Source organism: Mus caroli, chromosome 3 (assembly GCF_900094665.2).
Source record: "Mus caroli chromosome 3, CAROLI_EIJ_v1.1, whole genome shotgun sequence".
Taxonomy (NCBI): Eukaryota; Metazoa; Chordata; class Mammalia; order Rodentia; family Muridae; genus Mus; species Mus caroli.
In genome coordinates, this window is record NC_034572.1 from 59,712,377 (window position 1) to 59,726,496 (window position 14,120).

A 14,120-nucleotide genomic window follows, 5' to 3' on the forward strand; every position below is an offset into this window, starting at 1 on the left:
TGTCAGGCGACCCTGCGCTCAAGCTACCCCTGTGCTATTCGGCCAGATGAGCTAATTTAGTCATTTCTATTAGAATCCGTGGGTGCTGTGGTCCTTGGGTGGGGCCTGGTGGAAGATGAGAGAGGCTGAGCATACCTCCCTGATAGTACAAGTGCCCAAGTCTGCTGGCATACCAAGTGACACAAACAGAGGATCCTTGAAAACTAGTGAGCCTCAGAATGGATCGGGAAAAGGATGCTGGCTGCGTCCCTGTCTTTACGGAAGTCCCCTTGGGCGCTGGCAGCCAGGCACCTCCCCATAGTGACATTGGGATAGTTGGCTACTACAAACTTTGTGTCAATTCCCCATTGGTCCAAAGGTTATATTAAAAATGTATGCTTCTGTGCAGTACAGCAGATCTGCACCTGGATGCTGGTCTCTGGAGTCTTGTTTCCTGGGTTCACAATTCCAACCTCCCTCAATCCCTTCTGGATCCTGGTTCCTACAAGAGTCCAATCCAACCATCTTTAGAGTCCTCCTCTCACAGCTGGCAGGGAATCTGACCCAAAGCAGGCACAAATAGAGCCCAGGGCTGTGCACAGTACACAGCTGGACATAATACAGCCAGGTGTGAGGCTGGCCATTTGGTTTCTAATGTGATGAGTTGGAAGAAACAGGACCAAACTTCTCTTACCAGGCTCCCAATGCCCTAACTATGGTATCATGATGTGTATTTGATATGGTTAAATCATCTTCACAGTCTTGAAGCACTGCATTTTAATATCAAGGAATTTTTGACTTTGCCATTTCTAAATATTATGTACACATTCATCCATTCAGTATGTATTTACAGTATGTTAAGGAACACAAGAAGGGTGCAAGATTTTTCTCATAGAATGCTCTTAGCTCTAACTGGATTGTGGATCCCTTCTAAAGCAGAGGCTCCTTACTGTCTTCATCTTTCTGTCTCCAGGTACCCTGTAGAAAACACACAGCCCATGTGCAAGGCACACACTGCATATGTGAATAATGGGCTGCAATTAGGCTGACTGTTCATGCCCACAGCATGAACATGTTCATTTGTATGTCTTAGTCATCTTTCACGTTGGAATTTAAGTGCAACAGGAATGCAAATGCCGCCTCCCTGAAAAATACATTTGGCTGCAGGATGATGCTAGACCTTTTGCTTAGATCAAATATATAATTTATGTGCCTATATAAAAAGAAGATGAAATCAACAACATATATAAACTCTCCAGGGACTCACGAATGTGAGAATAACAGTTTAGAAGAGGATTTCTCTCCGTCTCAAATCTTCTTTCATGTAGCCCAAGGAAATGAGCAAAGAAATTCAGACACACTGAAGTTTTCAGGGCCAAACATTTTGATCCAATATGTTCTGCTGTAAAGTATTTGGCCTTGTTAGAGTGCTTATCAGCCTGTGTTCCCAGTCTGTGCTTCATGGTGGGAAAAACAAATAAGACAGTGATGTGCAAAATGTTCTTCTCAAGTGTGTAGCAGCGAATTTGAGAAAATACATATTAAAGGAACGCCTTGTACCATTTAGCCCTTTTCCTGGGGCCTCACTCAGTCAGCCTGACTCGGTACTTATTGAGTTAAGGAGTGGACCCTCTGCAGAATCCTCTCAGAGTCACCTAAGAGAGGTAGACAACATTGCACTGTGCTTTCAAATGAAGCATCTTTGATGCTCTGTCTTTTTGCATATGTGTAGTAAAGCTCTAATTAGAACATTTTACAATGCAGGCATTCAATTCCCCAATTTCTTATTTGCTTGAATTAACTTTTGAAAAACTGAGGTGTTCGCTCTGGCATGGCCTTAATCCAGACTCTGTAATCAGTCCACAATCTGTGCATCACAAATGCCCCATCCTTTCCTGCCAGCTTCAACCTTCTGCACCTCTTCCTCCGGGTAATGCATTTTAATTGGTACCTCTCTGTGAGCCCCTAGCATCTCTGGTCAAACAAACACTGTTTTTTTTTTTGTTTTGTTTGTTTTTGTTTTTGTTTTTTGTTTTTTGTTTTTGTTTTGTTTTTAAGATTCAGCCTCAACATCTTGGCAGTTAACAGGAGGACAGACTTGCCACAATGGCTACCTTTAAGTTGATAAAATCCATAAAATCCTCAAATTGGAAGAGAAGATCCCGGAGATGCAGCCTTTACGTCAATATTGTTGTATTGGCTAAATGAAAGCAGGCATCTGGCATGCATAGCATGGTGCTTTGCTTGTATTTGTTCACAGTCACTCTAAGTCTGTGTCTTAGTTAGGGTTTTACTGCTGTGAACAGATACCATGACCAAGTCAACTCTTATAAGGACAACATTTAACTGTGGCTGGCTTCCAGATTCAGAGGTTCAGTCCATTGTCATGAAGGTGGCAATATGGCAGCATACAGGCAGGCATGGTGCAGGAAGAGATGAGAATTCTACATCTTCATCTGAAGGCTGCTAGCAGAATATTGGTTTTTAGGCAGCTAGGACATGGGTTTTAAAGCTTACATCCACAGTGACACACCTACTCCAACAGGGCTACACCCACTCCACACTTTCTAATTGTACCACTTCCTGGGCATATACAAACCTTAACATTTTACTCCCTGGCCCTCATAGGCTTGTTCAAACATATGAGTCTATGAGGACCATACCTAAACATAGCATAATGCAAAATACATTAAATCCAACTTCTTTTTTTTTTAAGATTTATTTATTTATTACATGTAAGTACACTATAGCTGTCTTCAGACACACCAGAAGAGGGCGTCAGATCTCGTTACAGATGGTTGTGAGCCACCATGTGGTTGCTGGGATTTGAACTCTGGACCTTCAAAAGAGCAGTCGGGTCCTCTTACCCACTGAGCATTCTCACCAGCCCTAAGTCCAACTTCTAAAGTCCCTATGGTTTATAGCAATCTCAACAATATTAAAAGTCCAAATTTCAAAGTCTCTTCTGAGATTCATCCAATTATTTAACTGTAATCTCCAAAGCAAGATAGGAAACCAGCTGGGCAAACTCCAAACTCTGCATCTCTATGTCTGATGTCAAAGTGGTCTTCAGATCTCCAACTCCTTTTTTATCTTTGTTGACTGCATCAAACTTCTTTCTCCTAGGCTAGTTTCACTCCCTGTTAGCAGCTTTCTTTAGCAGATAGTCAATGGTTCTGGCATCTCCAACATCTTGGGGTCTCCAAGGCAATTTTAATGTTACAGCTTCTTGTTTCAGAATATGGGATCCACACATGATCTTCTGGAATCCTCCAAAGGGCTTGCTTCACTTCTGCAGCTCTGCCCTCTGTAGCACCCTAGGTTCTGGATGACTTCACTCCACTGCTGCTGCTGTTCTTGGTGATCATCCTATGGTACTGGTAGTGTCCAATATACTGGGGTCTTCCACTACAACTAGGCTTCATTAATAGCTTCTCATAGGCTCTCTTCATGGTGCCAAGCCCCAACTCTTTTGCATGACCCCTTCAGTCCTGGGCCATCAACTGCAACTGAGGCTGCACCTTCCCAGTGGCCTTCCATGGCCTCTCATAGTGCCAAGCCTCAGCTGCTCTTCATGACCCCTTCATGTCTTCAAAACCAGTATAACTTGAGTGACTCTTACACATTACCAAGTACAGCTACAGCATGAGGTACAACCTTTGCTATTTCTGGAACACAGCTTCTTTGTGCTCTCAGAAAACACTTCCTGGACTGCAGAGATAGCTCAGTGGTTAAGAGCACTGATTGCTCTTCCAGAGGTCCTGAGTCCTAGCAACCACATGGTAGCTCACAACCATCTGTAATGGGATCTGATGCCCTCTTCTGTTGTGTCTGAAGACAGCAACAGTGTACTCATATACAAAAAATAAATAAATAATTCTTTAAAAAAAAAACCAAAAAAGTGTTATTTAAAAAAAAAAAAAAAGAAAACACTTCCCAGAAGATTTCAACTCAGTGATGCTGATCTCTTCTTAATCACCACTAATTTCTTAGCTCTAGCTAACCAGCATCAATTGTCCCAGTAGTCCCTTCTATTCTGGATTCTAAAGTCAGAGCCACATGGCCAAAGCTGCCAAGTTCTGCTGCTTGCTGGGGTTGGAACATGGCTCCCCCCTTATTCTATTACCAACTTTCTGTTTTCCAACTCCCTCCCTGCCTAAGCCTGGATGTCCTGGAACTTTCTCTGTAGATTGACTTTGAACTCAGAGATCTTCATACCTGTCTCCGAAACACTGGGATTAAAGGTGTGGTCCACTAAGTTTTTTTTTTCACCTAGAACGTGCTCTGTTTTAGGCTGAGATCTTGAACTCAAGAGATCTGACTGGCTTTGCCTTCTGAGATTAAAGACTTATACTGCCATACCTGCCTGGACCTACATTTAGCGGGGTGATTGTCCCAAGGTCACCATTCCCTTAATTCAATTTAATATCCTTCAACACAGGATTCAGCTCCATTTCACTTTCTGGTGCCCCTTTAATATTCGAACCATATATTTTATAGTTTTACTTTTTAAGCTTGCAACACTTGTTCAAAATGCTCTTCTTGAGACTTAACCAGAGTACAAAGCTTTTTTTTTTTTTTCCTGAGACTTCCTTTTTCAATGCATTTAATATAAATCTCTTTACCTTCTTTGGATAGACTCTTCATATAAGGGCAAAACGCAGCCAAATTCTTCACCAAAAATACAAGAACATTCTCTTGGCTACATATTAAAATTCTTCTCCTCTGAAACCTCTAGAGCCAAGCTTACACAGTTTAAATCACCTTCAGCAACAAAGTCTTCCATATTCCTACTAGGATGATCCACTAAGCCCCATTTAAAGCATTCTACTGCTTTCCAAATCCAAAGTCCCCAAATCCACATTCTTCTAAAGAAAAGCACGGTCAGTTCTATCACAGCAATACTCCAGTCACTAGGACCAACTTCTGTCTTAGTTAGGGTTTTACTGCTGTAAACAGATACCATGACCAAGGCAAGTCTTATAAGGATAACATTTAATTGTGGCTTCCTTACAGGTTCATAGGTTCAGTCCATTGCCATTAAGGCAGTATCCTGGCAGGCATGGTACAGGAGGAGCTGAGAGTTCTACATCTTCATCTGAATGCTGCTAGCAGAATACTGGTTTCCAAGCAGCTAGGATGAGGGTCTTAAAGTTCATGCCCACAGTGACACACCTACTCCAACAAGGCCACACCTACACCAAAAGGGTCAAAGCTTCTAATAGTGCCACTCCCTGGGCTGAGCATATACAAACCATCACAGTCAGGTTAGTAGACTAGAGTCCTTGGGCAGCAGAAAAGATTAGGGATGGTGATGAAGGTTAGCAATTGGTTGCTGCCAGTGAACATGGTTCATTCACCAAGCAGCATCATAGGGAATACTACATGGCAAGAAGCACTGAGTGCTCAGTCCCTTGTTTAGTGTGACCTAAGTTCTTTAAGGCTCTGGAACACAGCTGGACAGAATGCTTGTTGTCTCTAACCTTCAGGTTCATTTGGGTGAAATAAAGATAGTTTCAGAGTAAGATGTCCCCCTGCCCTCCCTCTCTGCCCTTTTTCCTTCTTTCCTTCCCTCCATAAATTTCTTTGTTTCTCCCTTCCCTCCTCCTTCTTTAAAATAATAGTGGGGAGTGAACCTAGGAGTTCACACTTGCTGTGCAAATGCTCTACCACAAATTCAGCTCAATCATGTTTTCTTGAGGTCAAAGAGGTCAAAGATGCCTTGCTCTCCTTTCTGACTCTGTCTCTTTCTCCTCTAGCATCTTGCCACTTTTTTTTTCAAACACAACCACTCCAGTGAGTCATCTTTCTTAATATGAGGTGGAGATCAGACACTATTCTAAATTAGTACAACGTGGGGTATTTAATCAAGAAGAAGGCCAATTAGAGCCACTAGGCTCACAGAACCCTGTAAATCCGGGGGTGGGGGATACAATTGGTTCTTTGGGACAAGTGGGGTGCTCACCAGTTGCCTTTTCAGGGTTGTTGCACATGAAGCACTGCCATGCCCCTGCCGTTTCGCTAAAGCCAAACACGTCGAAGAACCGCACTTCCTCCAGATGGAGCTGAAGCTGCTCCAGATCCTGTTTCAGGAATACAAAGCACAAAGCAAATAAGCCTGCCTGCCTGCTACAGAGCATCTGACACCAGAAAGAGGGGCTGTGAAGCTGGAAGGGCTGATGCTGCAACGGAGATAGCAGAGAGAGCGTTGGAAGGGACTTCTCTCAGCCACCCTGGGAGAGAGTACTTAGCTCAGACTCTTCCACGGGATGGCTTTTCACAGAGTGAGGGAGCCTAGCCTCAGGGCTGAGGCTTCGGGTGCAGCCTGATGATTCATCTTAGACTTATATGTAGATATTGGGGGGTTTTTTCTGCTTTTTTTTCCAGGGGAGAGTGTGAATGCAGCCCCCCACTACCACAAATTATGCAGTTGAGTTTCCCGAATTTTGGGAAATCACAGGGGTGCAATGGGTAAGCCTCGCCCTGGGAAAACCACCTTCGTGATCATGGTACCTCCCCTGCCAGGGAAGTATATGTAGATATTGTTTATTCCACAGTTGGTTTTAGTGGGAAATCATCTCTGAAATAGTTTGTCAGTAAAGTAACCATGTTTTGAGTACTCAAGTGGAATTTGACATACTGAGATGGCTCATTTTTTAGGTAGCCTGTGGCACAAAACCATGTCACTGTGCTCTTATTTAGAGAGAGGTTCCATTAGGCTGAAAGAAGATGAAAAGCTATTAGCCTAACCAAATAAAAATGTTCTACTGTTCTTGAGGGACTTTTCTGATATGTAAGGAACCTATCACTTGTGTTAACAGGCAGCAGGACTCTACTCTTAAGAGCTTGATCCTTCTTGATCCTTGCACACATTTTTTCAACCTACTTTGTGTTGTGAGCATTGGTGTACTGTGACTTCACTTCCTTGCCTTTGGTTCTGTACTTTCACCTTTTCTACATATTGTGATAATTCTTAGTAACCAGAAAGGTCAGGTGCTGTTTGTGGTGTTTGCATGGTTCCAGACGGACCTAGTAAAGAATGGGTGATGGCTTTCCTAGATCTCACCTAGAATCACTGATTCTCCATTTGCTGACACAGATGCTAAGCACACTAGACTCTGAGCAGTTTGAGGACAGAACTTAGTTGTTGGGGATTTGATTTGTGCTTACATGGGAGTTCATACATAGTCTACTGTAGGTTTTTTTTTTTTTTTTTTTGACTGGTCAATAAAGAGCCAGTGACCAATGGCTGGACAGGGGGACAGAGGTGGGGCTTTGAGGATTCCCAGAGAGAAAATACAGGATAGGGAGAAGGGAATCACCAGAGAAGACAGAGAACTAATCATGTAAGAATCAGGGAAAAGTGGCCCCAGGGCGACTCCTCCGATTGGGTCTGGGGTAACAGAGATAAAGTATAGAAGTTTAGAAAATAATAACTTAAGAATATCTAAGAGGAGAGTGTGTTAGCCACAGAGAGGATGGGAAGTGGCCCAGTCATTGAGCTAGCTAAGGCATATTAAAAAAAATAAAGATTGAGTGTGCATTTCTTTCTTGGTGAATCCAGAGTTTTTGGGTGGGTTCAGAGCCACACTCATACCTGCTGGGAGCATAGAGTGAACTATAAATAGTCACAGCTTCACTCAGTCTTCTTTGATAACAGCTGCATCCCCAGGATCTATAGCACTGGGAAGGGAGTAGCATCATTGGTTTATAGGTGCAATATAAATCCCATTTACCAAAGAACTATATGAAAGGCACAATGACAGTTTAAGGTTCTCTTTAGAGAGCATTCATGCTCACCAAAAGATAGATACAATGAGGACAGAGATTTTGTTTGTTGAATTGGGTGTTTGAAACATCAGCCTCTGAAAGTGCTTGCCACACAAATGCACACCAAACACCTACATCTAATGAAAACCACAGATCAGGCCTTTCCTTATTAAGACAATTGTGCTTTACAGTCTGGGATTAGACATTTTGAAGGCTTAACGTGCTGAATATAGTATTGTGGATTCCTAATATCAGAGGCATTTCAATAGGCTATGCACATGTATGTATGCATGTGCAACACACACATGTACACAAGCACACACACACACACACACACGCACACAGATATGAACAAACGTTGTTTTAAAAAAAGATTTAGAATATGTTCATTAGAAAAAAGAAACTTTTATTTTTAAAAGAATGTTCCCCAAGATAAAGACCAAAGACACACCTGGGAGCTTTATAGGTTTCAAAGGATGAAATCCATATTAAAATTTATGGGGAGAAAGCAGATGTTCATAAATATCTGTTTCAAAACTGCAAGGTCTCTGAAGTCTGTCCTTGGCCATCGGCATGCAGATCAGTCTTTGTTTTTTACACAATTGACGATCAATTCTTCATTCCCCATAAACACTACTAGCAAACAAAGGACTTAACACATAGGGCTCCCTTCATTTTTCCTGTTCAGAGACCAGGAGTGTCCCAGGTTGTTGCCTATAATCCACACTTGCTTTGGCAAAAAGTTACTTGAGAAGTTTAGGACAGATGGTGAGCTACACCCCAGGGCTCGAGTTGTGAAGCCAAGAGCAGGTTTAGTCCTTCAGAGGATTCAGGTGTTATGCAAAGGGATCCAAGCAAGGAAGATGGATCGTAGTTACAGGAACTATTGAAGTTGGCGGTAACAGCCAACTTTAAATAGACAGATGAAGCACATGTAATTTCAAGTCTCTGTGAAAAATCAAATTAAGTAAATCACAAAGCAAGCCAGTGCAGACCACCAGTGATACATTTCAGGACTGTACTTCTTAAATGCACTTAGGGTCATTATTGGCTTTTTTCCCATTTATTTTCACCCTTCATAGTCCTTAGTGTTGCCCAAGCACTGATATATGGACACCACCTATTCTCCTCCTTTCATCTTCTTCAAAACAAGAAAACTGACGTTGCTTTAGAAAGTTACAAACTTCCTTTTAGATACCTAGACCACAGAGGAATGATACAACAGTTCATATCTAATTCTCCATCCCTTTTTGGGTATTTCAGATCTAGTGGGATTGTGGCAGATGGGGTTTCAGATGAACTACTGGTAATTTTCATGTCATAGGGTCCATCTGCCTGTATAGTCATGTACACGAGTATTGGAGGCTCCTGTGTCCTTGTAGAGAATGGTAAAGATGAAGAATATCAGTTTCATAGTACACACACACAAACACACACACACACACACACCCCTTATGTACATAAGCTCCTTCTTGCTAGCACATACCTATGAAGGAAGGCTCTCCTTCTGGCCTTGAAGAAACAAGAAACGAGGAAAACTGAGTAGTTTCCAGTAGCTAGTGAGAGATTAAAAACTGTGTTTGTATAGAAATGAATAAATGTTTTGTTGTTGTTGTTGTTTTCTTTGTTTTTGTTTTGCCAGCAATCTGGACTTTTGGCTCTTCTCAAAGTGAAGAATGATCCTACTTGGAAGAGTCAGTTTCACAGGTACCTTTCAAATCAGGTCTTAATAAAACCCGAGGGATAATGAAGCTCGAATTGTTTATGTGGATTTGGGAAAGTTACACCAGGAAACATGTCCTGAGAAGGATTTTCCTAACAAATGTCATTTAGTTAACACAGTTAAAAAGTCACTGGAGGGAAGATGGTCTTGTAAAACAGTTGTTTAGATAAGTTTGCCTCCAACTTTAGAAAAAAGTTATTAATGAAATTAAGAACTTGGAAAACCATAAAGAATCTTATAAATCCACTTAGGGAAAAAGAAATTAGGCAACAGGGAAAGGTGAGTGGACAATTACAATACTATTTCATTATATTCTATAAAAGTTGTGTGTGTGTGTAAAGTTGGGGGTGGGGGTGAAGGCAACCAAATAACTTAGCAGGTAAAGTCCCTTGGGTAAAGGAGCCTCACACCAAGTTTGATGACCTGAGTTCAATCCCTGGTATCCACAATGGAAAGTGATATCTCGTTCCTGAAGCTGCCCTCCAGCTTCCATGTGTGCTCATGATGTGCGCACCACAGCATCCTCCAAGTATATACATAAATGCAAGATTTGTTTTTAAAGTGCATGGTAGGCTATGAAACTTACATTGGGGTCTATGTACTGAGGGAGGGTGCTGTGGAAGAGTTTTCTAGAAAGCAGCCAAAGCATACATCTGGAACAGCTTTGGCTCCTGGCACATTTAAGTTCTGTTCTAAAGCTCTCTGAGCACAGAAAGAAATCGTGGGCTTGCCTCACGTGCTGTGTGTGCTTCTGGTTAACAGGATTTCTAGCCTCAAAGTTCGTCTATCATATAAGAAATAGAAAAGCTTCAAGAAGTCCCTAATATTCTTGCACATTAATAAGTACTTCATGCCTTGCTAGTTATTTCTAGAGTGCTCACTCTAGCTATATCCCAGTCCCAGGTGAAATTAATTTATGGAGGGAATATAATCAATAATTCATCTTTATATTGGCCTACATTGGACAGGCATAAAGAAAGAAACACTATGCTGAATGCATAAATTAGCAAAAAGAGATTTTAAAGGAATGTGCACCTTATAACTCAATTGTTTTATTCTTTCAGCTACTGGAAAATACTGTGTTTGAGCTCAATTAATAAAATGTAGTGTCAGAGCAGCTGGTGTGTCAGAGATTATAGATAAAGAGATGGAGGTGGCATAATTCTGCAGTCCCAGAAAATGGCACAGGGCACTGGACAATGCCTTCTTCCATGTGTGTGTGGTATGGTCACTATATGGCATCTTACCATGTGATCTTTGACCCTCCACCTTCTGTAAGCTTCAGCACTGAAAGTCTGACTTTTACTATATTTTGTCATTTTTGGAAATACAGTGATTAGTGCTTTGTCCATAATATATTTTAATGAATTGTTATTTTACTAATTGAGGTATGTAGGTCTTATTTCTAATTTATATCAATGGTAACTTTTGGGTTTTCTATTTCCATGTTTATTTGAGAGTGTTCATTAAAGATTTACAGAGTACTTTTCTTTGCTTTTTAAAAGAAAATGGGTCTTGCCATGTTCCCCAGGCTGGTCTCAAACTCGTGTTCCAGAAATTCTGCCTTAGCCTCCTTAGCTGGTATGATAGGTGCATGCTACCATATTTACCTAGAGAACATCTCTGAACTTCTAATCTGGGAGCTGAGGATGTAGTTCAGTGATAAAGTTCTTGGTTAGAGTGTGCAATGCCTTGTGCTTAATCCTCTACAATACTGTACAATATAACTACCACATCTCTATAAGTAGTGTAGGAACTCACTTTATTTAACAAGTATTAGAATAAAATCAGTCAGACAAGGATAGGAGTATGAGATCGTCAGTGTGGCATGCTGGTTATTTTTAAGACATTCAACTTCCCCAATTTATCAGTTCTCATTTGGTTTCAACATCAGGAATCCTGGGAGACCTGTTATAAGTGTTATAGGCAGCTTTCATCTTTGACACTTCTCTACAAGCTTTCCAAGAGATACGATGTGCACTGCATGGAAAACTCTACACCTTTGGGAACAGATGTGAAGATGGCTGATATATTCCTCAAATAATTTGTATTTGAGGAATTTGTCAATTTCCGGGTACATCTGCTCATACATTCTCACGGTATTTGGTTTCATATTACAAAGTACATGGTCTGTTCACAAAAGCACTCTTTTCATCTTTAAAATTCAGAGATGTCATTGTTTCAAATTGTGCAATATGGAAAAAAGAGATGAGCTGTGCAAATCGCTGGGCCAAGTTTGGACGTTAGTAAAATTCTACAGTGCTCAGGGAGGAAGGTGAGCACCAGGTGGGAAACAGACACATAGCAGTGACAGCAAGGAGCCATTCCTGGCATGTGGGATTCAGGACAGCATGGATGCCACATGTGAGGTAGGTTTCATTGGCCCTCATTTTTCCAGCCTAAATTAATAAGGAAAATCTGGAATGCATGGCCAAGGAGGTCCCCATATTAGGCTTCCCACTATCAATAGCAACCACAGACTAGACTCAAATTCCTTGTGTCCTTCAGGATTCTGGTCTGGCAGCTGTGACTCTGGTTAGGTCCCCGTGTAGCTGGATCAGAACACCCATATTTGATTCATGTTAGAGAGAGTTATTGAAACACTTTTATATAAGAACTAATGAAGATGTTAGAATATTTGATTGAGTTCAAAAGACAGATCTATACATTCACCTAAGGATAAGGCAATAAAGAATATGGGGGAGCAGGTAGGTTGATGACCTAAGAGTTTAAGTCAAAAAGTATATGGAAAAGGTCACAGAGGAGTATGCAGCCAAGTAGGAAATGAATCACTAGCAATTTGGATAGCTAAAAAAAAAAAATTGTAGCAATTTGGATCATGCTATAGAAGCTTTACCAATATTTGATAAACATGTGTTTTTCTCATGTGTCCCAGGCTGGCCTTGAACTTGTTTTAATTAGCCATATATTTTCATTTACTTATTCTGGTGGCCTTCCCTAGTCCCCAACTGCATATAATCCTGCCCAAGCTATGAGTCTGAGGATGAGCTAGAGTATAGAGAGATGGAAGATTAACTAAAGGAGGGCTCTATGAAGCATGATGGGGGTCATCATCTATGTGATGGGCAGGACTTTTTGGTGATGCAGCTGACTTGTGGTCACACATGCTCCTGTAATTAAGGATATATGTTCTTATATGTAAGCCCAATAAACTCACTGGCCCCACTTGCTATTCTTGGGTGGAATTTTCCTTTAGTCTGCTGATGTCCTAAGCAGGGGTATATAGATATTTGTTTGCCCCTCCCAAGGGAAGTCATGTAACCATTACAGTGCACAGCTGCCTGCTGTTTAGCTCGATGAGCCCCTGGGTGACTGTTGGCTGGCAAGCGGCACAAGATAGCTTTTGGTCATAGATTGCCTAAGATCCAAAATTTGCATCGTTATTTCTTTTCAAGGCATACTACTTTTATGTTGCTAAGCAAGGTATTCATGAACTCTTAATGAACACATCTTTAGTAATTCTTGTTTTTGTTTTTTTTGTTTTGTTTTTGTTTTTTTCAATTAAAAATTTGGGAGAAAACTCAGTATTCCTATCACGCATTCCTACCTATCATCTTTCAGATGCAAGCTGAGCATGCTCAAAGTGTTCCTGATCAGAATTTTAACCATTGAACATGCATGTCATGACCTTGAGCTAAGCATGCTCAAAAATGTGATTGACACCTATCCTCGGTCTGAGCATGCTCAGGAATGTGCAGGTCCCTAATGTGTTTTCCTAAGAATATGTGTGAACTCAGGGCATTGGGTTGTATTTTCTTTTCTTTCTTTCTTTTTTCTTTTTTCTATTAGATATTTTCTTCATTTACATTTCAAATGCTATCCTGAAAGTCCCCTATATCCTCACCCCGCCCTGCTCCTGGCCCTGGCATTCCCCTGTACTGGGGCATATAATCTTTGCAAGACCAAGGGCCTCTCCTCCCAATGATAGCCAACTAGGCCATCCTCTGCTACATATCCAACTAGAGACACAAGCTCGGGGGTGGGGTACTTGTTAGTTCATACTGTTGTTCTACCTATAGGGTTGCAGACCCCTTCAGATCCTTGGGTACTTTCTCTAGCTCCTTTATTGGGGGTCCCATGTTCCATCCAATAGATGAACATAGTGAACATCCACTTCTGTATTTGCCAGGCACTGGTATAGCCTCACAAGAGACAGCTATATCAGGGTCCTGTCATCAAAATCTTGCTGGCGTATGCAATAGTGTCTGGGTTTGGTGGTTGTTTAGGGATGGATCCTTGGGTGGGGCAGTCTCTGGATGGTCCTTCTTTCCATCTCAACCCCGAACTTTGTCTCTGTAACTCCTTCCATGGGTATTATGTTCCCCATTCTAAGAAAGGATGAAATATTCACACTTTGGTCTTCCTTCTTCTTGAGTTTCATGTATTTTGTAAATTATATTCTCCACTTATCAGTGAGAGCATATCATGTGTGTTCTTTTGTAATTGAGTTACTTCACCCAGAATGACATCCTCCAGATCCATCCATTTGCCTAAGAATTTCATAAATTCATTGTTTTTAATAGCTGAGTAATACTCCATTGTGTAAATGTACCACATTTTCTGTATCCATTCCTCTGTTGAGGGACATCTGGGGTCTTTCCAGCTTCTAGCTACTATAAATAAGGCT

At 41.3% G+C, this 14,120-nt stretch overlaps 1 protein-coding gene and 1 pseudogene across 4 annotated transcripts in view; both read right to left on the reverse strand.

Annotated features, from left to right (window-relative positions):
- Veph1 (ventricular zone expressed PH domain containing 1) overlaps positions 1-14,120 on the reverse strand; it is a 213,456-nt gene that overhangs the window by 24,506 nt on the left and 174,830 nt on the right. For all 4 annotated transcript variants that reach the window (XM_021158192.2, XM_021158191.2, XM_029474775.1 and 1 more), the window contains exon 12: positions 5,945-6,062. In XM_021158192.2, the coding sequence (XP_021013851.2) occupies positions 5,945-6,062 (118 nt within the window). The remainder of the gene's footprint in view (positions 1-5,944; positions 6,063-14,120) is intronic.
- On the reverse strand, positions 6,364-6,512 carry LOC115030740 (annotated as a pseudogene).